This window comes from Nothobranchius furzeri, chromosome 1 (genome assembly GCF_043380555.1).
Source record: "Nothobranchius furzeri strain GRZ-AD chromosome 1, NfurGRZ-RIMD1, whole genome shotgun sequence".
NCBI lineage: Eukaryota > Metazoa > Chordata > Actinopteri > Cyprinodontiformes > Nothobranchiidae > Nothobranchius > Nothobranchius furzeri.
In genome coordinates, this window is record NC_091741.1 from 70,218,032 (window position 1) to 70,244,054 (window position 26,023).

A 26,023-nucleotide genomic window follows, 5' to 3' on the forward strand; every position below is an offset into this window, starting at 1 on the left:
CACATTAAAGTAGTCAGGAAGGATTTTCACATCCTAATTGAATTGACTCGCTGTGTGGGCTGCTGTCTCTTCACCGCTGCGTCATACAACTCTTTTTTTTCTGTTTGTTCCTGCATCCATCTGTCTGTCTGCCTGTCTCTGTCTCACAAGTCTGTTGGCTTTGGTGAGATGAAAGACAATTACTATAAACAGTGTGGATGCATCTGGCTCACATCTGCATACACACACACTATAATGTCTTCATAAACAGCCTGTTTGTGGTTCACCGCTGCTGCATGTGCGTCCTTTGCCCGAGTTCAACTCTGCATCTGCTTTCCCAGTACAATTAATATCTTATGGGACTTGTGTTTTTACTTAGAAAAGTTACAGCCATTCAGAAAAAATACACAATAATAGTTTCAGAACAAAAATTCTAACCAAAGGTTGATTTTATATAGAAAAGTTGGAGGTTTCTTTTGATTAGGAATAGAAAATATTTGGAAATGCATTTTCAAAGGTAAGTGAACTGCATTGTGCCATGCACTCACTAACATGCCTCTAATAGAAGATACTCTCTAAAGTTTTTTTTTTAAGATATGACAACCTGAACCACAGCCACTAAAGTACTAAAGTACTTCCAAGTTATTAAAACTTTGAAGGTGGACAGCAACATGTGTAAAGATAGAAATCCTCCGTACTTTTCATCACAGAGGCTCAGAGTCACATTCAAATGGTTTTGTTTAGAAACAAAGCTGCAGCCAATGCAGTTTGCACTACAGCAATAAAGCAGCAGACACACAGCAGCATCACTTGTCGAACTTTGATATTACTTGGCTGCAGAATGAAAAAAAATAAACTGTCCCTTTCTGCTTCCTTTATTCTCAGTCACACACTATCTCCCTCCCTCTCTCCCTCTCCCTCTCATCTGTTCATTTTGCTGACTCATGAACACAGTAATCCAGTTCACCAACATGTGCTTACATATCGACTTACTCTGAGGTTTCAATCATGATTGCTCCTCGTCTTTTATGCAGGTCTGTTTATTTTCTTCTTTTTCTAAGCAACATATAAATATGACTCTCCGAGTCCATGCATCAAATTCCTATTTTTGCCTTGTGTACTAGAAGAAGAGGGTAAAAACAAGCAGCTATTACTGGGACTTCAGCTATTTGAGGGTTTATGGAATTGCTTCCCTTCTCTTACAATTCTATTCCACCTGTTTTGTGTCTCAATAGTGACCTACTTGCATAATTATAGTTTTATATTAAATTGACCTTTTCCTTTACCTTTAGCACAATCATAAATAATTTTCAGTGTCCTTGTTTTTATCAGATCAGTTTACAAAGAGTAGAAGAAACAACTGAGTTTCTGAATAACCTCATAATCCTCAGATTTAAATACCAGGCATGCTTGTGTGCGTTTATCCACTCAGGGGTCTGAGTAGACCTCTGCATACCCACTAGATTGCTTACACGACTGATATGATTTTCAAGGCCACTAGGATACCGCCTTATGTTGATGCAGATGTGCTCCGAGCTTGTTATTGCGGAAGCGTCTGCTCAGTCATCCGTTTCTGTGTACAGGTCCTTTCACAAGTACAAACAGTCCCCCAGATGTTACCACAACTTACATATCTTAGAAAACAAGGACGTATTTTATTTAAAAAAAACATAAAACACTTTTTACATTTACAGCCTGGTGTGCAATAGTTGTTAAAAGTAGCTTGAAATGTATTTATTCTTTAGACGTACTTGTGTGATGAATGATGGACAGTAAACACCACCAACATTTTTCTCTGAATTTATTATACCAAAGTAGATTATTTCAAATATTTGAACATTTATATTATACTTACCCAAACAAAAAATTTCACTTTGAAGTCTGAAACTTGAATTAAAATTTATTGGATGTTAGGTGAGGGATCAGACAAAATGCATCCCAAAGGCCCGTTATGATGAATATTATGAATGGAAACAGTGCTCTCTTGTCCGGATGCAGGTCACCAGGGCCCCCTTCGAGAGCCAGGCTTGGAGGTGGGGCACATTGGCAAGCGCCTGGTGGCACGGGCTGTCATCCTTGGAGCCCGGCCAGGTTCACCACTCATGGGAAGGGCCAAAGAGGTCGGGTGAAATGTGAGATGGGTGGTAGCCAAAGGCAGTGACCTTGGCGGTCTGATCCTAAGCTACAGAAGCTGGATCTTGGTATGTGGAATGGCACCTTTCTGGTTGGGAAAGAGCCTGAGTTGGGGATCACACTCCTGAGCCTCCCTGGTAAAGTCTATTCAGGGGTTATGGAGAGGAGAGTGCGTTGGATTGTTGAACCTCAGATTCAGATGGAACAACGGGATTTTTGTCCTGGCCGTGGAACACTGGAGCAGCTCCATACCCTTAGGGAAGTCCTGGAGGGTGTGTGGGAGATCGCCCAACCAATCTACATGTGTTTTATGGATTTAGAGAAGACGTTCAACTGCACCCCTCGGGTGCCCTGTGGGGGGCACTTTGGGGGTATGGGGTACTAGGCCCTCTGATACAGGCTGTTAGGTCCCAGTATGACCAGTGTCTTGGTCTGCATAGCCAGCTGTAAGTCAGACTGGTTTTTGATGAGAGTCGAACTCCGCCGAAGCTGCCCTTTCATTACTTTTATGCAGTGATGCAAGCGTGGTAAGGTCAGTCAGGCTGAAGAGAGCTGAGCCAGAGGGCAAAGCTCTCAATTTACTGATCAATCAACATTTCAACCCTCATCTATGGTCACAAGCTTTGGGTAGTGACATCCCTCCTGCATCTGATCAACGATGACTCCCACACAATAGAGGGTATTCATAGGTAGTTTTGGGGCTGGGCGTTATGGACGAAAACTTATATTTCGATATTTTTTAGCTGAATTCCGATACACGATATATATCTTGATATTTTTCCTCCTGTAAAATATTTACACGTTAACTCACTTCAAGCTGTCTTGAGAAATTATATGCATAAATCAGTAGATTAAATGCATAAAAATGTATTGATTCTTGTCAAACTTTAACCTTAGTGCCTATTCTCGACCAGTTTGAGCTTTAGCAACACTGGTACAGCTGTCGGTTAACACACACACACACACACACACACACACACACACACACACACACACACACACACACACAGTTGAGAGCTAGAGGTGTATCAAATGTCCCACAGGCACTTTTTATTTATATATTTATAATTAATGTACAATTAAAGACTAAAGACAAACTATTTTACCCTTGCATTTAACAGTTAGCTGTTAGTGTGGCTTTTACTACTCTTATTTTATCGTCCATTGTAAGGTTTCATTGGTTTTATTGGTACCTTTTTTTGTCAGCTTGTCTTTTTTTATTGTTGGCTGTATTTTATAGTACTGTTTTATGTTTTTTTATCTCTATTATTGTTCAACACTTTGGTCAGCTGTATGGCTGTGTTTTTAAAGTGCTATATAAATAAAGGTGGTATGGTATGGTAATTATTTAAATTCATCTAGAGGTGGCCCATATCGTATATTTATTGTCCAGAGAAATCAAATCTATCATGTTAAGCTAAATTTATGATGATGTAATTGCATCTACTGAAGATCACGTGGGTCACGCACAGTGGAGCTATTAGTTATAGGGCAAACATGGCTGGAATCTAACAGTGTTGACTCATATCAGTGTTTATACTGTAATGACTCAGAGTCTCTGGTTGCTCTTCTATGGGGATTATTTTCGGGCTTCTGTCGCCGTAACCCACGCCTTACAAACTCTTAACTTTTTCAACAGAATCGCTCATAACAGAGTATTTACTAGCATAGCTAACCAGAGCGGGAAAAAAACGGAACCGGAACAACATTTCTCAACCGTTGAGCTCGCCTTCAAAATAAAATGTTTACCCTATAGTTTACTATTCAAACCCTTACAATACATTTGAGGTAATTTGGCCACTCTGGCTATCCGTACATGTTTCCCAATTACACAGGGGAGGGAGGTGTTTGGCTCGTCTCCGCACAAGCAGAATGGATAAACAGAACTCCGTTGGCGTTAAACATCCCCAAATAATTAAAAACCAGGACGCTAAATGCAAAGTTTAGAGCAGCACATATACCCAGAGGCTCTCAGATAGAGCAAACTTGTGAGAATACACGTAATAACCACTTAGAGATGGAGCAACATGTCGCTAGCATAGCGGCTAATCACTAGCATAGCAGTTTGACCAGTTATATCGATATAAAGATATAAAGTCATCTCATATCTTGTTTAAAAATTATACCGATATTTTTAAAATATCGATACATCGCCCAGCCCTAGGTAGTTTCTGCTCATTAAGCAACAAAAGACAGGTACAGCTTATAAGCTTGACTGTATATTCCAGTCAGAATTGACAAAGCTCCTCAGATGGGAAGCAAAACATCTTCAAGAAACCAAAGAAGTCCAGTTGCCTTCATCTGAACCCTTTTGGATTACCATGACCTGGAGGACTGAGAACCTTCACCAGCTTATGTTCTTATTTCTTAATAATTCTTTATAAAGATTGAAAGTTCATTAAAAGTCTGGGCATTTGTTGTTTTTTCTCTCTCTTTTATTTAAATAATTGTAAGTGTTTCTGTTTTATTTTAGGCCTTTAAAGTTTGTGATTAATCTTGCCTTGTTTAGTGTTGTTCTTGGTTATTATGAGTTATCTCCTCTTGTCCTTGTTTTCCAGTATTTGCTGCTACTACTCTTTACACACTTACCATTCATCAGCTCAGGTTCACATACAGTAATTAGCTCCTCAATTATACAAATCCCCCAGTTCTTTTGTCAGTCTTTTTGCTGCTACTGTTGTTTCTGTCCAGCCGCATCTATCACCTGTGTCTCTGTATGTATGTGCGTGCAAGCCTGCATGTGTGTGCCCCCAATACATCCCTGCATTACAGCTGATATCTGTCTGAATTATTTGACCCTTTTAGTATTGATAGCCCAGAAGAAGCTTCTAGAAACTTTTCAGCCATTCATTTTGGGTGACTAATTTCTAAATGCCTCAAATTACTCTTCCGGGCCTCGAGGATGGATATCCAGCACGTTTTGGTTTTAACCCTGCTTCAACACACCTGATTTCAATTAGTAGGTGATTAACATGCTTCTGCTGAGCCTGATGAGCTGCTGCACAGGTGATTCAACCGCCAAATCTAGTGTGTTGGACTAGAGAAACCACTAAAATGTGCTGAATACCAGCCCTCGAGGCCCAGAATTAAATAGTCCTGCAGTAGGCCCTCATCCATCCCACCAAGTTTAAGGCATTAATGGTGCCAACCAGGGTACGAATCACAGAGGCTTCCAGGGGAATCCTGTAAGATAGACTTTTCAAACGTGTTTTCTTGTTTTTTATTTGACTATTTTACTATCCTGTCTGTCTCTTATCTTCCTTCATCTCCTCTTAGTCCTCCAGAAAATAGCTTCCTGGTTTTCCTACTTTTTTTATCTCAGGAGATATATTTGAACTAAGTATATAAAAGTGATCTACCGGTCCGATCGTGAAAACAGCGGCAGAGTCACTGGAGCACAGATTTTCAGCTCCGCTGCAGCAGAGTACATCAGCCACGAGCCAAAGACAGAAAGTACTAGACAATACCAGCAGACATGACCGGGTGTGTGTTAATTCTCGTTTATTTATTTATTGTTTTTTATTGGCGTGCCACTTTGAGAATGCTGCTCTGGCTGTGTGCAGGACATGTACAGCGAAGATAGATAAACCACTCAAAATAAATCCTGGTATGCTGAGAGTTCATATAAATAATGCAATAAAGGTTAAGATTATGTAATATAGGTTAGGATTTGCTCTTTGATTTTTTTTACTGGGCTCCCAGTGGGTGTGTCAGTTGAGGGCTTCCAGGGTAGTAGCCCATCACCCTTTTGGGGGAGTCAAAAAAATAAGTGAAAACAAAGATGGAAAGAAATAGAGCAGCATAAGAAGAATCAGTTGACTAAAACCTGCTGGTAGTTTTGCATACAACACTAGGTCTGTACTTACAAACCACTGACCTACATGTGTGACACAATGTGTACATGCAGACCTACACATTGTGGCGATTCCAGTCATGTTAACAATTAACGAAGGAATGCTGCACTGCAGACATCAGTCATGTGGAAATAATCAATCATTTGATCTACAGAGAAGCAGCAGTACATTGATCTCATTCCTAATAAACACACACACACACACTTATATACACAAAGCAATTATGTCCGTGTTACCTTGATGCTTGGGCAGCTTCACTTAGGCATTCTGGCAGACTTTCTTCCTTAAGGATTCAACTTCCACAGTCTTGTTGTGAGGATGTGTTCAGATGCTGATTGCTATGTGTACAAGCGGTTGTGTGTGTGTGTGTGTGTGTGTGTGTGTGTGTGTGTGTGTGTGTTGTGTTGTGTTGTACTGCATTCCCCAGAGGCCTGCACTCTTCACCCTTGTGCCTCAGTGGATGTGTCTGGGCTAAAGCCAGGTTTAATGTTCTGAGACAAACAGATCAGGAGGTTTAGTGTTTTCAGCCTTGATGCTGCTCAGTTCAGTGCGGCAAGTCAGTTTTCACCACCAGTGCTTCGGGAAAGGTTACTGAGGCAGTTAGAATGGATACAAACAGCGATTTCAGAGCCAAACAACAGACAGAAGAGTCCCCCCCCCCCCTCCCCTTTAGAATGACCTAAGTATGTGCTGATTATTTTGTGCCACTATGCGTGAATAATAGCTCTTTGATCTGTTGTACACTAACTTTTTAAAGTCTTGTCTTTTAAAAGCCAGTAAACTGATTTGACGGATTCTGTCCCATACACACTGATGGAAATCCTAGTGTTCTGCATCTTCCAGTTAGCCACTAATTTTGCACCAGCGGCAAAGCTTCAATACCATGGAGACATCAGAGCACAACACAGACATGATGGAGGAACTATTAATAAAACCAGTCCATCACTCCAGACTGAGACTGAAGCTGCAGCAAATTGTAAAATTGTGCCAGTTCATGGAAATGAGGTGTCTGTGTGTTGTGGTGTTAGGGTGAAAGGCTGTGATTGGATTAAATTATAAACATGGTTATGTTGGGATATTGTTATCATCATAATTTCATACAAATGTTTCAATGTTATCTTCATAAAGAAACTAACTCAAAGCTTTAGTTTCAAAGTGAATGTGAAAGTCAAGCGTTATTAATCGACCACTCTGACCTGTTCATGCCTGCAGAAAAGCCTGATCCTGTTTATTTAGTTTTTAAATAAACACTTTAGTATGTTTGTGTTTGTATTGTCTCAAACATTGAATGATGCTGAGACGAAAGAAAGCTAAATTAGACAGGAATTGTTAAAAGGAGACTAAACCTTACTCGACTTAGTATGAGGATTGCTGTTAAGACACTGACAGTCAGAGACTCAATGCAACCTGCTGGGTTCCTTATATAGGAAACGTTTTACTGATTGGCTTAATGAACTGATCTGTTTTGGAATGTTTACTTTGTGAACTGCCTTGAGACGACTCTCGGGAAAATGTAAAACAACAGGTTTATTGAACTAACATTCAGGTGCTGGTCATACAATTAGAAAATCTTGACGAAGTTTATTTATTTTCAGGAATTCTAATCACAAAGTAAAATGTACATTAGAATAATTCTTTACACAGAGACTGATATATTTCAAAATGAAATGAAATGCCTTTATTGTCATTATATACATGGACAAAGAGCTTGAGAGCAACACCTTCTGTAGTGCAAAACAAGCAAGAGATATAAAATATGTTAAAAAAAAGAGAAACAAATTCAATTTAAAAATAAAAATGTAGAAAGATCAGATGAAAAAAGGGGTAGCATGATTATAGGGTCTGAATGCAAAAATGATGTTGGCCTGGATTACTGCAGCAGTGCGACGTGGCATGGAGTCCATCAGTCTGTGGCACTGCTCAGGTGTTATTAGAGCCAGTGTTACTCTGATAACGGCCTTCAGCTCTTCCTTTGGCACTGTGTGCCGGTGCCAGGTCCTGTTGGGAAATCAAATCTGCATCTTCATAAAGTTGGTCAGCAGCCGTAAGCATGAAGTGCTCTAAAACTTCCTTGTAGGTGGCTGCGTTGACCTTGGACCTCAGAAAACACAATGGACCAACGCCAGCTGCTGGCATGGAAACCCAAACCATCACTGACTGTGGAAACTTTAAACTGGACCTCAATCAACATGGATTCTGTACCTCTCCTCTCTTTCTTCAGAAGACCCATAAATGTTCTCTGATCAAAATTTACTTTGATCAGAGAACAAGACTTTGGACCACTCAGCAGCAACCCAGTCCTTTTTGTCTTTATCCCAGGAGAGATGCTTCTGATGCTGTCTCTTGTTCAAGAGTGGCTTGACACAAGGAAAGCAACAGCTGAAACATGTCTCTCATTCGTCTGTGCATGGTGGTTCTTGTGCATGGTGGTTCTTGTGCATGGTGGTTCTTGTGCATGGTGGTTCTTGTGTATGGTGGTTCTTGTGTATGGTGGTTCTTGTGCATGGTGGTTCTTGTGCATGGTGGTTCTTGAAGCACTGACTCCAGCTCCGGTCAACTCTTTGTGAATCTCCCCTACAGTTTTGAACAGGTTTTCTTTCTCAATCCTCTCCAGGGTGCTGTTATCTCTGTTGTTGAATACTTTTCTGCCACATCTTGTCCTTCCCTTCATCTCTCTATTAATGTGCTTGGACACAGAGCTCTGTGAACAGCCAGCCTCTTTAGCAATGACCGTTTGTGTCTTGTCCTGCTTGAGTAAGGTGTCAATGGTCGTCTTTTGGACAAATGTCAAGTCAGCAGACTTCCCCGTGATTGTGTAGCCTACAGAACTAGACTGAGATCAGAGCATGGGACCAGCGGTATTTAATATTGAACCTTTTCACAATATTCTAATTTTCTGAGCTACTGAATTTGGGGTTTTTATTAGTTGTCAGTTATAATCATTTAAATTATAAGAAATAAACAGTTGAAATATATTAGTCTGTGTGTAATGAATGAATCTAATATATGAGTTTCACTTTGGAATGGAGTTACTGAAATAGATCAACTTTGCCATGATATTCCATTTTTATGACCAGCACCTGTATTTTGACATATCAGGAGCAGTTTACCATCACAAACATGTTTGCCAGCAAAAAAAGAATACTTTTGTCTGAGGCAAGCAACACCTTTGCAAAAACAGGATATGCTGTGATCCTAATTGCTCAGTGAGAGAGATGGCTGCCATTGCCAGAATGAATGAAGTAGTCAAGGAAGCATAAGAAAACCATGATGTGTTGATCAAGAGAGCAGCTGTGAGATGAAAGTCAGACTCAGAGTAGCTGTCAGACTAGCTGTTCTGAACTTTCACCTGCCTTTGTTTCATGTCTGTAGGGCAGAGCAGGGAAAAACATTTCTTGTCCACTTTAATCCTTCTGGACCAACTAAGGAAACCAGTGGCACCCCCTCGGGGTGGCCAAGGCCACTCCTAGAAAATTGCCGGCTACACCAAAGTAAACCAATATTCTTTAATTAATCATATTAATGTTCACACAAACCATAAACCCAATAAAAATATACAATTAATGAATAAATAATTTTCAGATTTTAAAAAAGTTTATATGACTCTGCTGCTCACAATTTTCAAAACAAAAGCTTAAATCTCTATAGTTTTTGTGGATGTTCTGTAAAGAATTGAATTCTTCAAGTTTGAGGTGGGTTAAATACATATTGTTTTTAATGAAAAAGAATAAATGAACATGTAATGCATTTATCAAGCACATTTCAGACAGAGACAATTCAGTGTGCTTTACAGTTATCAGGAAATGATATGAAAACACATAAAAACACAAATTTAAATACAGACAAATGGAATTACAGTTTAGAGCTAAAGGAGAAGACCAAGTTACAGTGCAGATTACAGTGATAAGAAACAATTCATTTAAAGGATGATGAGTACATTAGGGTTTTTAGTTTAGTTTTAAACAACACCAGGGTTGGGGCACATCTGAGGTCATGGGGAAGCTGATTCCATATGTGAGCAGCATAGTAACTAAATGCATCTCCACCATGTTTTGTTCTGATCCATGGTTCTACCAGCTGATTGTTTCCAATGGATCTCAGAGCCCTATTGGGTGTATATACAGGAAGGAGATCGGACATGTATTTTGGTCCCATGCCATTGAGTTATTTATAAACTAGTATTAGCACTTTGAAATCTCTTCTGTAGTTTACTGGTAACCAGTGTAGGGATCTTAGAACAGGAGTGATGTGCTCCATTCTCTTAGTTCTTGTTAAGACTCTAGCAGCATCATTCTGAACAAGTTGCAGTTGCTTCACAGCGTTTTTGGGATGACCAGTTAGGAGACCATTGCAATAGTCCAGCCGACTAGAAATAAAAGCATGAATACGTTTCTCTAAGTCTGGTCTGGACATGAGACCTCTGACTCTTGATATTTGATGAAGGTGATAAAACACTGATTTTGTTATACCCTTAATATGTCCAGAGAAGTTCAGGTTGGAGTCAATAATAACACCAAGATTTCTAATCTGGGTTTTTGTCTTTATTCCCCTGGAGTCAAGCTGAGCAATAACATCCATTCTATCCTTGTTGTTGCCAAAGACAATACCTTCAGTCGTGTTTTTGTTTAGTTGAAAGAAGTTTGACTGCATCCAGTCGTTTACTTGCTCTAGGCACTGACAGAGTGAGTCCAGTGGCCGGTAGTCACTAGGTGATAAAGCTAGGTAGATCTGGGTGTCAGCATCATAGCTATGATAGGCAATGTTGTTATTAAGTATGACCTGACCAAGGGGGAGCATATATAGGTTAAAGAGTAGTGGTCCTAGAATTGAGCCTTGGGGCGCCCCACATGCCATGGTGATCCACTTTAATTAGTAGTCCCTAATAGTCCAACATAGCCACTGTCTTTGAGATAGGATTGGAACCAGCCAAGCACTGTGCCTGATAGTCCCACCCAGTTTTTGAGTCTGTCCAGAAGGTTGTTATGGTCCACAGTATCAAAAGCTGCACTGAGGTCAAGCATCATCAGGATCTACTTTAGACTTCTATAGTTGTTTTAAGAGTCTTTGTTTAATATTATTCTACTTATAGGGCTGACATGATGCTTGAGTAATCTGGACAATCCCTAGTGGACAGTGATGATTGGGGACACTAAGTCACTGTTGTAATGGAGGGCAAACCTAACTATAAATCCTTAGTGATAGAGATGGAGATACAACAATAACAATATATATTTCCAAATAATGTTTCCTCAATAGCCACATGAGCATGGGTCGATATAAGCCTCCATGAAGATCAAATTAACAGCCAATAATATTAAGTGTTGCCCTAGTCTGGACCAATCACATGGCTGGAATAGATTGATGCTGAGTGCTTATGTTTGTAGCTGTAACTTCTTACCACAGGTAACTGTAAAAGAAAAAGAAAACGTTTAGCGCCCCGGAAGGGAATGTTAAAGATGGAGAACACAGCAAATGACAATGTTGACCATCAGGGACATTGCTGTCTGTTTTAGCTGTTTAAAGTTAGACATAAACAAAGTAGCTGCACCACTAATGATGTTGAGTGCAGATTCTGACAAAGTTGAGGAAAACCACATATCAGTTTTAGCTCCTGAACCTGAACCACTTTCTGCAGCAGTAGGATATAAAACTATATAACCCCAGACAAGAGCGAGTGCTAAGCATCTATCCACTATAGAGTCAGCTTTTTCCAGCATCATGCCTTGTGATAAACTAAAGATATTAGATAAGATAAGATAACCTTTAATAGTCCCACAAGTGGGAAATTTGTTTCGTTTACTGCCAAAGTAAACGTAAAAGTTATGCAGCAGAGGGAGAAAACACTAAAATACAATAAGTTTGATCGTAATGAGATAAAATAAACTCAATACAATAGATAATTTATACCTTAAGAATGGGGTAAAAAATAATAACCATACTATATACAGCTTAGAAATACAGAGTACACTTCATCCAACAGATTTGTTGTAAAGTCTGACAGCAGTGGGGAGGAACTGCAGTGTGTTTTTTAATGAACAGAATCAATAGTTTTCATTGATTTGATTTTTTTCTGTGAAAGCTTCTTAAATCTACACAAATATAAAACATTGTTTATGTTTACATTGTCTTTCTATTGCTTGTTATTATTGAAACTAGCTAAAACTAGCAAAGACATGTTAAGAATTTATATTTCAATGCCTATTTTATTTATTTGATGTCAGCCTATTATTTTAATTTTTGATCTGCGTATGTTAGAATATTTTAGTTTAAAGTGAACCATTTTTACATAACCAAATAAGTTTACATGCTCACCTTTTGAAAATAAATGTTTATATAAAACCAACCTTCTGATATTCCAGAGAACACCAAAGATTTTCTCTAATCCTCCCTAACCCCGAGCCATATAAGAAATGTCTATAGCTCTTGATGACCGCAATAACAGCAATGTCTATAGCTCTTGATGACCGCAATAACAGCACACATCTGTGCAGCTTCATTCCTTTGCTTTTTCACTTTTCTTTCCCTGTGTTCATCCGCTGCAGATTGGGTTCTTTGGCCCCAGCTAAAAACCTCTCCGTATTTCCTAATGCTCTCCGACGTACCTTCAGACCTAACTCTTCAAACACGTGAGGGAGAAAGATTGCCAGAAAGATTTAATCCTATGAGAGCCCATCCTCCTGATTCTTGGTGTCATAACAGCTTTTGAGAAGTCTGGATCCTTCACAGTCATCATTCAGGATTTTAGGCTCCCAACATTAAAGCTTCTGAAGATCATTATCACATTGTTGATCTAAGGTCCAGGGGCCTCATTTATCAAGCTTGCTTATGCACAAAACAGGGTCGGAAAACTGAGTAAGCAACTTTCCACACAAACTTTGGGATTTATGAAAGAAAACTTAGCAGAAAAATGTGTGCAACTTTAAGTTGACTAAGGACCTGGCTTACGCACATGTTGGACATGGAGAGCACCTGCAGTGCTGCTGCTGAGAAGGATAAATTATGAAATCCTGCAGCATTATCACTTGTACTGCTTTGTTTTCACACAGAACAAGACCCCCCCCCACACGCGCACACACACACACACACACAGCCTGAAGCGCAGAATATGGAATGCAGAATATCAGCAGGGGGACAGATTGAGACAGAATGTCATGCGTCTGTGACAGTGTGTGTGTCCTGTCACTGTGACCCGATTGATGATGCACCCTGGCTACTTGGACAAGGGTGATCTCCATTTGGGTGACTGGTTAGCGTGTGTGACTTTCACCTGGGAGTCTGGGGATCGAATCCCGATTGGACCTTTTTTTTTTTATATCCGCCACAGATCTCTCTGAGGAATTCCCAACATTGACGGCTTCAGCAACGCTGTGGCACTCTGTGGATTTTCTCTTATTTGTTTTGCAAAAGCACTTCCTTTCATTTCTCCACCTCCCCCACAAGTACCTCAATTTCTGCTTCTGTGAAATTGTGCTTCCTTAATCTGCCTTAATCTATTGTCACCATGTCATTGGCGGATCGCTGCAACAGCCGGCTTATGTATATGAATGAGATCCACAAGGCACTTTTGCATTGACTATTTATGGCAGTAAGTGGGCGTGGTGGGGGCGGGATGTGACTAAAAAGCAGCTGAGAAACATTCTAGATAGTTTACAATTCATGAAGCGGAGATTGCGTGCAGCTGTGCAATCCATGTTTGATAGATCACAAACCTACTTGGCGTAAGTACTTTTTTTTTTGCTGAGCTTAATGGGCTCGGCACACTGGAGGCGACATCGCCTCTCCTCGATTCATTTTCAATGAGACATGCGTGACAAAGCGATAATCGCGGGTCTCCCTCCTACCAAGCGAAACACGAAAAACGTGCGTGTGAAATTTTGCGCTCGTGCACGTGTTGTGCACAGGCGACCCAGCGACCCCATCCCAGAAAGTTGAAACATTTTCAACTTTTCATCGCTGTCGCTCGGACGAGGACCAATCAACGGAGGTTTCATTCACTGACCAATGAGCGGACAGGATGCTCCGTACATCTCCGAGCAAACATGAAGGAGAAGTTGATTATTATTATGTTTTATATAGTAAAATCAGAAGTAAGATTTAACATAACTCTTGCAGCACCTTGTAAAACATCATATCTACCGCTTTTTAACTCTGAACCGCTTAAATAACCTTAATTCCCTCCAACCTGACACAGCCAAACAAAACAACAGAAGTTTCAATTTCACCATGTAACAGAACGCGTAGACGGTTTTGCCGCTGCCGCAGGTCGCCTCCCGTGTGTCAGGTAAGAAAAGCGACGGCGACAAATTTTGCTGATCGCGGTCGTTTGTCGCCTCCCGTGTGTCGAGCCCATAAGTACAGTTTTAGTAAGGATTCTACACAATGTTTGATAAATGAGACCCCTGCTCCTGTGGTCGGACATTCGGGAGGGACTCGTAGTAGAACCGCTGCTCCTCCGGATTGAAAAGAGCCAGTTGAGGTGGTTTGGGCATCTGGTCAGGATGCCTCCTGGACGCCTCCCCGGGGAGGTGTTTCGGGCATGTCCTGCCGGCAGGAGGCCCCCGGGTCGACCCAGGACACGTTGAAGAGGTTACATCTCCAATCTGGTCCGGGAACGCCTTGGGGTCCTGCCGGAGGAGCTGGTGGAGAAGGCCGGGGAGAGGACGGTCTGGAGCTCCCTAGTTGGGATGCTGCCCCCACGACCTGGACCCGGATAAGTGGAGGAAGACGACGACGACGACCCTGCTCCTGTGGAACTAAAGATTTTGAATCCTTTAAAAACATCTTTAATTCTGCCTAAAATACTTACACGGGCTAAGAAAAACAAGCATTCATGTGCAATATGATTGCTTTTTAAAGTCTCAGAAGATACCAGAGCTGTTGAAAAGCTCCATACTTTTTTGTGTTGCTACACTGTTATAAACTTTTCTTTTTTGTCTAATCTCTTTTTTTTTCACAAACTTTGGTCTGTTGGAGTCGCTCTTCCCCTAATGCTCTTTCATCAGCATCACAGCAGGATGTGAGTGTTTTGCTCAGTAAGGTGTTGTTGTTCTGAGTAGTGAGAGGCTGCTTGCTGCCTTAGCTGGTGGTGACGTGGACAGAAGCAGAGCCCCTGCATTACAAAGGTGCAAAAAGCTTCTTGATTGTGATGATCAAGTGTACTCAAGCCTGCAGGCAGACAGTCATAAAGTAGCCCAAAAGCATATTCGTGTTGCTTCATCACATTGCTGTAATTTCCATATAACTTCATCCAGAAACCCTGTATTCTACTAAATCAAAGTTCCACCAAAAGGAACTTTGATTTGCCTATTTATCTGCACCCTCACAGCTGAAGGTTGTTATTCAGACAGAAACGATGGAACTAACATGAAAAACAAGGAAGAGAGGGTGAGAGAGGTGGGGAGAAAAGTTAGAAAGTCATGGGATGTACATTTGGGTTTCCAAGACCGGATCACTTGAGAGGAAACTGGGTAGACAATAATCTAAACGGTCATATTTCTGCAGCTGCTTCTGCAAAAGAAGGAGGAAGTGCAGCCGTCATATAAACAAATGAGACATTGAAGTATGTGATTTCCTTGTTACACACATAAACATTTCAATGGCAATGTCTGTTGGTTGCTTCTTGTGTCAAATTTATGAAATACATGTGGCCTGGTTTGACTATAGCAACAAGACAGGGAAATGTCTCAATGCTGCCTGGTGTTTTCTGTAATAACGAAATAAATATAAAACATGATAACATGTCAGAAATGTGGTGAGATTTCAGTCAATGATGAGATTAGCTCCCACCTGTTATTTATAAGGCTTTTTCTTATAAATAAGCATTCAGCCCATAATCATGTATCTGATGCACTTTGGGCTAAGTCTCTCTCAGACATGAAATGCAGGATTAGGAATCTGGGTTGTTAGCATGTCCGCCTCAAGACCAGCTCACAGTGATTTTAAACCTGTACATGTCACACACGCTCGTTGTCACAAAATGTTGATTTTACTGATTTACAGAATCACACATGTTACACATATTTGACAAAACTAAAACTATCACTAGAATTAGTAGGAAGCATTTGTCCTTCTACTCCAAAAGTAGAAGGAGGAGGAGGAGGAAAAAGAGAGAGGTGTGGATGCATTCAGGGCTGGAGATGAAGGTGCCGTTCATAGACTCCAACTGAAGGGCTTTTCTAGAAAATTCATAAAACTGCTTTGTTGAGGTTGTCTTTGTTCATTAAAGTGTCGACAAGCCTGCCACCTTCACCGCCAGTTAGAGGCTCCTGATGAAAGATTTTGTCTGTGATGGCTGAAAGTGCATAGTGTGAACTCATCCATAAGAGTCTGTTTAGACCTGCAGCTCCTGCATGAATGGAGATTTTCCCAAAACATGGATCAGGTTCTATTAGAGAAGATCTTAAACAATTTTATAGTGCTTGCCTGGGAAAGAACGTATAAATGACAAAAAAAAATATCAGGCAAGTGTATAAAATACAAAATGGAATCATTTGCTTAACAATATTTTTGTTTTATTTGTTTATTTTATTTTATTTTATTGTTTTTCTGAATCTTTTTCCTTTGGGTCTTTAAATAAAAACAATGTATGCAAACGCATCCCTAAGATAGGGGCTTCATCCATGTCAGGCATTAATGTTATTTAAGATAAAGTGGAATGTTTATCTCATTCCTCCGTATTAACCTACACATTAACCTTTATTAAGCTTTAAAAGAGCTTGTCTGTCTTTAGTTTGTTTTCAGTGAAAAATCTTCTTTTTAAAATAAAACAATGAAATGACCAGCTCTCCATAGCTTCGGAGCATGGTTTATTTCCAGAAGGTTAATCCTCAGGTTAACGTTTTTGAGTAGCAGCAGCACTGGAAAGCTAATATTACTGGAGCTTAAGAGTGAACCACATTAAATCAGACATTAGAAAGAGTATTATATCACTAGCTAGTCTAATGCAATGTAGAGCAGGATGTATGAAATACCCTGCAGGGTTTGTTGCTTTTAATATCACAATAAATCCCTTAGAGTAACAAATCCCTCTAAATAGACACACATATATGTATATGTTTTTTTTTTTCATTAAATAAATCCAGTGTAGCAGTTTAAAGTTTGTAGTGGAGCTTATGTTATCTAACACAGCAACTGCAGCGGGAGGCCAGAGGTTTTAGGGTGGAGTGTATATTTCAGATATGACTAGAATGGAATTATTATTTTGCAGATATTGGTGCAAGTTTTAACATCAGATGTGCTTATCTTATATTTCTTGAAAGAGGGTTAAAATTAAACCTTAACCAAAATTAATTGGATGGTAAAAACTGAACAGCACATGTGAGGTCAGCACATTCTCGCTCCCAATGCACACCGCAGAAACAAACGCATGGTCAGTGACCCTCCATGTCAGATCCCAACACCGAAAGTGCCCTTTTTCATCACAGCTGGACCCAAAGCGGGTGTCCAACTGCAAATCCCAATGCAGCGTAAACTTTATGCAACGGGATGTCCACAGGAGCTGCACCAAACCAGCACATTTTGCTACTTCTAACGTTCACATCGGACGTTTCTAACATTTCCCGCCTTGCTATTTGGAACATCCCCCTTGCCTGGGCCCCGAACCAACACATTCTCAGCACGAACATGTGGGACAGACACGCTTGCTCACTGTGAGGGGAAGGTTAGAAATAACCAGAGAGTTAAGGTTCGGATGTGGTGAAATGTGACGGTTCGGTGCAGCACCAGCGGACATCCCATTGCCTCAATTTTATGCTGCATTGGGATTTGCAGTTGAAAAAAAAAAACCTTTTTGTCCAGCTGTGAGGAAAAAGGGCACTTTCAGCGTCGGGGTCTGATGCGGAGGCTCACTGACCAAATGTTTGTTTCCGATGCGATGGGAGTGAGAATGTGTTGGTAAGGTTGTACCTCTGGTGAGGTGGCACCAGAGACATAAGAAAGGAGGTAAAAGCAGGATCTGACTAAAGACCAGTGATGTTTAATCTTAATCCTCATGGTCAACTTTCTGATCCAACACATTTAATTTAAATTGATTTTCAAAACTTGACAACATTATGTCAGCCAGCAAATCTAAAATATGATGGATTGTGAAAAATCAGGACCAGAACTGGAGACTGCTGAATGTAATCACATCACTTGAGGAAGCATGAGCTTCACAAGGAGGCCTTAGGCCTAAAAACTAGCATCAGGAAAGCTTATAACTTTGAGCAGCTTGATGGCACGAGTGGTGGTAGTGTTGTGTCTCGCCAAAAAAATAAAGTGTGCAGTACTGTCCTGAGGTCTTTCTGCACTCGGTTTCATGTTAAGTTCACTGGAGACTAGTGAGTTTGTCAATGGTTGTCTGCCTCGTTTGTCCGTATGTGAGACCATGGCCATGGTGGGCTGGCAACCTGTCCAGAGTGTCCCCCGCTTCTGATCCAGTGACTGCATTTCCCAGTTCCCATACCCTGTAGAGCAACAATGAGAATAAAAAATAAACTCAAAATTGAAAAACACTTGAAATCCAAAAGTAATAACCCAATGCCAAACATAACTCAACTGGGAAAACTCAGCTAATTTGTAGAAATAACATAAAATCCTAAACAGAACATATCTCAATTTACAAAAGCCAACACAAAGAGAGAACAGGAGATAATTAAATATTGTTTATCATCTGCATTAAAGTGTTTTACTCAGCCAACGAGACTAAATATTGTAAACTCATTTCTGATTTGACTGAGGAAATCATTTCCCCACCTCGTCCACTTGGCAGATGTCTGCATTTGCTGGATGTTCAGCATCGTCATCAAGGGCACTCCATCAAAATGAATGTTGCCACACTGCAGTCTGAAATATGTAGAACTGTTTAGTCTGCTTTTAATCCGGGCCTTCTGTCTCTCCACTGGCCTCATTAAACAAATCTCCATCCTGTCTGCTGTTCTGCCAGTTGGCCTGTTGGCTCAGCTGTGTACAAATAAAACTGCAAACAAACATTGGATGGTTTGGGCCACATGTCCTGCTTCAAAGTTTTGGTTTATCCAAGTATGAAATAAAATATGTGCTTCATATATACATGTAATAAGTGTAGCTGCCATTCCAAGTTTTTGTTCTAAACATTGTCCATGCTTTAGGGACTGAGAACAAGTCCAGATCGTTTAACCTCAGGGTCCTGGCAGTGACGTTCGGTTGTAAAAGTTCAGAAATGGACAGCCCTAGCAATCAAGACCAGAGCCATAGTCTGAATAAAGTTTAGTGCAGAAGTGCAACACACTAGCACATTGAAGACCTAGGCTGAATCTTAGCAGCAGCAGTTTTTATTCACGTTCGTAATGATGAGGTATACAGCAGATAATTATAGAGCTATCACCATGACATTTAGATAAATGTGTTCACAAGGATCCAAAATATGCTACGAGATAGTTGTTTCTTTAACGTTGCTTTTATTGCATGCATGAGGTCAGATTATTTTTGAAGCTGCCTCTTACATAACTTAAAGACCCTCACAGGGAGTGAGCTGTTTCTTATCGGGCTCATCCACTCATAAAACCACAAGGATTAAACAACAGAGCAGCAGATGTGAATCAGAAGGAATGTTTCACACAAATAAGCTGTACAGGTATTTTATCAGCACAGTTTTAGTATATAATCAGAAATAAAGAAAAGAAAGACAAAGTGAGGCTATGAATATCCTTCTCATGCTGTAGCGACTTAACAAATCACTGGTTACAGTCTCTCCTACACATCTTTGGGGGCAGATCTGTGGCCCTTCACACACTCTATTGGACGCTCCTATAGAGAAACCTTACATATACAAGCGCGTGAACGCTCACATGGTGCTCTCAAAAGTATGGAGTTGGGCATTTTCAACACATGCACACGCACTTAATGGACTGTGATTTATTATTGTGTGATTGTTCAGTAAAACAATGTTGATTTTATATTTTGTCATCAAGTTGATGCAGTGATAGCTTGCTCTTGCTGTATTGTGTGTCCCTTTTCAAACAAAAAAAAAAAACTTTTTTTCTGATCCTGTCCATCTTCATCACCCCTAAAGAGAACCTCAACATCTTGAGCTATACAACATCTAGTTCTGTCTCCTGTCTTGTCCTCATGGACACCTTCTCTAAATCAACAACATGGCTGATTTCACTGTCTTCTACAACTCTCCCTTTATTCTTGCTGGAACTCTTTAATCACACATCACCTGACATTTTTCTGAACTCATTCCAACCTGCTCCACATACTTCCTGTCCTCTTTTCCACTCTCTCTGTTTGTTTGGACCAAAGACGCTAAGTCCTTAAAATCCTCTACCTTCTTTACTTCTGCTCCCTGTAACATCACCATTTCACTTGTGTCCCTCTCATTTATACACATATTATGTCTTCATTCTTCTCTTTCCACTACACATCTGCACATCTAGGTTTTCCTCTACCTGCACCCTGCTCTCACTGCAGATCACTTTAACAACTACAAACATCATAGTCCATGGAGACTCCTGTCTAACATCATCTCTCAATTCAATTTCAATTTATTTATTTATAAAGCACCTTCTACCACCTTAATGAAGGCCCAAGGTGCTAAACAGGACATACAAACCAGTGTAATAATTTAAAAAAACATATTGAATAAAACTCAGTAAAAACAAACATAGACAAATAAAAGCAATTAAAAACTGTACAATACAAATGATAAAAATATAAAAGCCAGTGTCAATGTTGGGGGAAAGCTAGCCAATTAAATTCAGTTCTTTTATAGAACCTCCAGCAGGTCATGCTCAGCAGAGCGAAGGGCACAAGCAGGGACATGCCGCTGCAGCAGTTCAGCCATATATCTCTCAGTCTGTCTATCACCAAAGCAAACCAAAAGGGGCTTAGAACTGTTCCTTGATGCACGCCATCTCTACCTTGAACCCTTCTGTCCCTCCCGCAGCTCCACACTGCTGTCTCACAGCTCTCATACATGTTCTTCACCAATCTAACATACTTCTCTGCCTATCCAGACCTCCTCATGTACCACAGCTAATCTCTCAGCACCGCCATATGCTTTCTCTAAATGTACAAATATGCACATCCTTCTGACCTTCTCTGTACTTCTACTTCAGCATCCTTAAAGCTAAGCTAGCATCTGTAATACTTTCTTTTTACATCAAACCATTGTGTTGCTCACAAATACTCACTTCCACAACACTTTCCCAGAGCTTGATCGTATAACTCATTAGCTTATTTCTTGTGTAGCTCCCACAATTGTGTAAGCCATCTCTACTGCCATGTTTTTATAACAAATTGTGACTAGAGTAAATTATGCTATTTTTAGAACAGCCTTAGGCCTCTTGGGGGCACCAGGTTGGTGACCCCTGTTTTAATTAGTCTGATAAATTATTATAGTTTTATAGCATAAACATTTCTAAGTGATTTTACTGCATGCTGATTATTTTCCAAACTTCTTTTAGAAATATCTAAATCTTTTCAGAATTGACCTGCTGATTTCCAGTGTGGATTCTGACTTTTTCATAGCAGACACAGCACCACAGTGACAGCAGCTGAAGGTTTAACACCGAAATGTGGGAGCAATTTCGTGTTCTCTCCTTGCCTGTTTCCTTTTGAGAAGCTCTAAATGTTTGTGGCTGTTTGGAAGGTGTATTTCATGGCTAGTTTGACAGCAGGAAGTGTCTTTGGTCAGGGTGTTTGTATAAACATCTCATAATGGTTTTAGCCTGAGGTAACGTCTCTGAGGCCCACAAACACACACTTTCTGCAACCACACAAGGTGGCATACACAAAACCAACCAACACTGTGCATGTTCATAGTTACAGTATTATAGGGTTGCTTGCAAATGAGTTGGAACACAGTGATAGTAGCATTAGGTATAACTTAATAAAAATGTTCTTGTGTGCAACAATGTTATATTTAAATATTTGAACATTGTGTTTTAAATTGTCTGTCTGAGCCAATGTTTTTGTTGTTTTCATCTTGTGTTCTGCTACAAGTCAAAAATGGACTGTATTTGACATAGCACCTTCTAGAGTCCTGGAACCCCCCAAGGCACTTTACAGCACAATCAGTCATTCACCCATTCACACCCTGGTGGTGACAAGCTACATTGACTACGTTTACATGCAGCCAATATCCGGGTTATGATCGGGTTAAGGTCGGTATTTGGGTTTCTGAGTTGATCAGAATAACCCGTTTACAAGCATAAATAGAAAGAGTTACCCCTAACTACGTCCAGACGCAATATGCGTCATTTCCGGTTCTTCTTGTTCCGGTATCCGTGAAAACAACAACATGTTTCCCAGTTCGGAAGAGATAGCGACCGCGTTTGTTTGCGCTTTAGTTTCCTCGTCACTCCAAAAGTGTGGTGCTGTGCTGCGACTCGCCATGTTGCTCCCAACTTGTTTACTTCCGGTGTTCTGGCACATACAAGACGTCTCGCTACTCAAAAGACCAAGATTCCTTGCGAACAGAGCATGCGCAGAACACACGCTTTGATGGGGATATCCCGGTATGCGTTTACACGACCAAACATTCGGGTTAGAAAAGGGTTACCCCAGGTTTAGTAACCGGATTTTTAAAAACCCGGTTATGAGCATATCCGGGTATCTGGCGGTGTTTACATGGACCTGCGGAACCGGGTTATTGTGAATATTCGGGTTTTTAAAGGGTTACTGGCTGCATGTAAATGCACTGAGTGTAGACACAGCTACCCTGAGGCACACCAACAAAGGCGAGTCTGCCACACACAGGCGCCACCGGTCCCTCGGACCACCAGCACCATGTGTGTGTGTGTGTGTGTGTGTGTGGGTGTGGGTGTGGGTGTGTGTGTGTGTGTGTGTGTGTGTGTGTGTGTGTGTGTGCGTGCGTGCGTGCGTGTGTGTGTGCGTGTGTTTCCCTCTGCTGATAAAATAATGTGTTTTTCCTTTTTTCTCATGTCTTCCTTCCTCTTATTTTTTTCTCTCAGGTATTCTGTCCTTCACAACGGGAACCACAAAGAGCAAGAAAAGAAGCCTCTGCACATGAACATAGACTTCCACGAGTCCTGCTTGTGACAAATGACAACTCCACAGTCACAACTTCAACATCCCCAGCATGCTGAGCGGCACTGTGACTTTCCCTCATCCAGAGCTGCAATTTTAGCAGAGCTCAAGATCTGAGCCCAGAAGAGACATCCGAGATCAAGCGGAAGAGCAGGGCACCACTCCTGGTCTTTAAGCTCTACCAAAACTTAGCCCGCAGTCACTTAGGTGCATGAGGCTTAAACCAGGATCCCGCTTTTCTGATGCTGGTACTGTTGTGTTAGTTTTTTTGTCTGCAGGCCTGCAGAGACTGAGCTGGCCCAGTCAAACGCAGTGTTCATCCTGTCTTGTGAAGAACCAGCAGCTGTGGCGTCATATGTTGGAGGATGTCACAGCAGATGTAATTAATGACTTCATTGGGGAGTTATGAGATTTGTTGCCAAAGTGATTTTCATATACATGAAGTGGACCTATTTCTGATTATTATATGATGCCCCCTGTTGTTTTCCAGTCAGAATATCGGGATGATTTACTTTAGAGTTTAGAAGGCTGCTAGTTATAAAAATGAACATGATAAGTTGGCAGGAACGAGTTTGTACAAGTAAAACCAGTGTTATGTATTGAAAGGAAGAGAGTGAAGAACAAATGTTTTTTTGTTATGCATCATGTTGAACAACACGTCTCCGTTTTGCCTGAAAACTGAAGAAAAAAAACTGTTGATCTCCTTGATGAAAGCTTCCCAGCTTTGCTAAATCCTCCTGAAGATAAAAGGCAAACAGGGTTGCAAGGCCGCATCAGATCCCTGACCTAAACTGTCCAAGTGCATTATCACAGAGGCTGCTAGCTCCCACTCTGAGTTCTTCGCTCCCCGCGCTCCGTCTGAATGATTTTTAGTTCCACAGCAAAAACTTAAGGAGTCCACAACACATGAAAGCTGCTCATGAAAGATTCAACAGATCCTCTGATGGTGTTAGAGCACCGTGCACTTGTTTTTGTTTTCTGTGCGATTACTTTGTTTTTGCTGTTTGTGTGCTTTTTCGTGTGTGTGTGTGTGTGTGTGTGTGTGTGTGTGTGTGTGTGTGTGTGTGTGTGTGTGTGTGTGTGTGTGTGTGTGTGTGTGTGTGCATGTGCACATCTCCTCAAATGTGACTTACGTGTATGGGATGGTTTATTTTTTTCTTTTCATTTCCATTATGCAACAACATATTGTTCCCACTCGACACACCGTTTATTCCCAGCTCTTCACTTGCCTTGGAGGTTATGATAAGGAATGTATTAGAGACTTTTTTCATTTGTTTTATTCAAGGATACATAACACTACAGCCAACTGTTTTCTTGTACTCTAAATACAAACGTGTCCTTTTTAACCTCTGTTGTTGGCTTGTTCTTGTTGTCATTTCCTGCCTCAACTTTTAATTTAAAATATTTATTATTCACAAGGTTGTCCCTTGCTCTGTGAAGCTACGTCTGCTTTTGTGCTCCATTTATTTTTATTTAGTCTTGTTGCCACTTTAATTTAATCAAAAACATGTAGGAGACTACATCCACTGTTTTTTTTTTTGTTCTTTTTTCCAGCTCTTATTTTTGTTCAAGAAGAAGTGAGGATTTTTTTTCCAGATGAGGAAAGGTTGGAGAACAAGCGTCAAGAACGTTTTTTTTTTTTCATTTTATTTTAGTCAACCAACTACTTTCCCTCTGCATGAAAATTTGTTTCAATTTCAGCAAGGAAATAGACATTAAACAAAATTCCAGATGTTGCCACAATAGCAAAATTTTACAAAGTAAAATTGTAAATTACATTTTGGCAAATTTTAAATGAAGTCAGTCTCAAGTTTAAAAATCAGCTCTCTGCAGCTCTACATTGTATTACAAACTTACATTTCTTAATATATATATATATATATATATGTAGGAGAAACTGGTTTGGCTCCGCCATATTGTAGCGTTGTGGTTTTATGCTCTTTTATGAAAGAGGAACCATGCTACGTATTAATTCGGAATATTAATTTTTAATAAGTCAATAACCAAATTTTATATTGTTAAGAAGACTCAAAGGTTGTTTTCATCGATAAACTGACGATAATATCTGTGTGTCTGTGTTTCAGTTCAATGAGGAAACCAGTTTGACAATTAAAAGTTTTAATTCTTCAAATTAAACTAATGATTTTGAAAATTGACAAACAGGAAATAACAATCAACATTGGCAACTTTGTGGGACAATCTTTAACAGTTGATATGCTGTTCTTGCTCAAATAGACCTTCTGTTGGTGAATGAAGATTGAGAGTAATATGATGTGGTTATGGATGCGTGTGTGTGCAAAGTCTATTGAGAATTGAACATGAGGTCAGATGGATGCGTGTGTGCATCTGATTTTGCTTCAGGAAGAAACAGGTGTCTGAGTGAAAAGTGATGGTTTGAATAAACTTAGGTTTTGTTGGAAAAGATGCATCAACGCTATCTCTCGTGTTCTGTCTCACCGTATTCGGACCCTCCTCTTGGATCCAGGACGTCAAAGGACGATGTTTCATCCAGGGGTGACACCTCGGCTGGCAGAGAAGACGAAGGCGTGCTGCGACCCATTCCAGGAGATGACCTCGGTACACGTGATGATAAAGCGTTTTGTCGATGCGCTTTGTTAAGTTTAATTCACTCAGAAATCAAAGACTCTGTATGAGTCTGCGTTAGAAGTTGCGATTCAGCTATTCTGTCTGGCTGACAGGAACGGCGTGAGAGGGGGGAGAAACGAGCCAACCGGCTCTGCCCCCCCCTTTGGTTTTCAGGTCCTCTCTCTTTCGTTGTCCAACACGAACTGCCATCATAAGACTGAAACTTACCAAAAACCTTTCTCTTCTCAAAGCAAACGTGTGCGTCAGCAAATGTGTTTTGGAGTTTACTGTGAGAATCTGTGTGTGGGTGTGTTTGAGTGTGTATGTGCTTGAGTGTGTGTGAAGGTCAGTAACAAACATCCTCAAACATTATCTACTTAAGTGTGGATTCATTAATCCATTATAATTACCCCAAAGCATAAGAATCATTCATTTGATTAAAACACATTTATAATGAGCAA

The 26,023-nt window shown here is 40.5% G+C and overlaps 1 protein-coding gene across 2 annotated transcripts in view; it reads left to right on the forward strand.

Moving 5' to 3' along the window:
* The window catches only part of htr4 (5-hydroxytryptamine receptor 4), a 251,194-nt gene extending 226,872 nt beyond the window's left edge, over positions 1 to 24,322 (forward strand). For both annotated transcript variants that reach the window (XM_054739381.2, XM_015951925.3), the window contains one exon: positions 22,901 to 24,322. Coding sequence is in view for 1 of the 2 variants with exons in the window: in XM_015951925.3 (XP_015807411.1) it covers positions 22,901 to 22,988 (88 nt within the window). In the remaining variant the exon portion in view is untranslated. The remainder of the gene's footprint in view (positions 1 to 22,900) is intronic.
* The last annotated feature ends 1,701 nt before the right edge of the window (positions 24,323 to 26,023 follow it).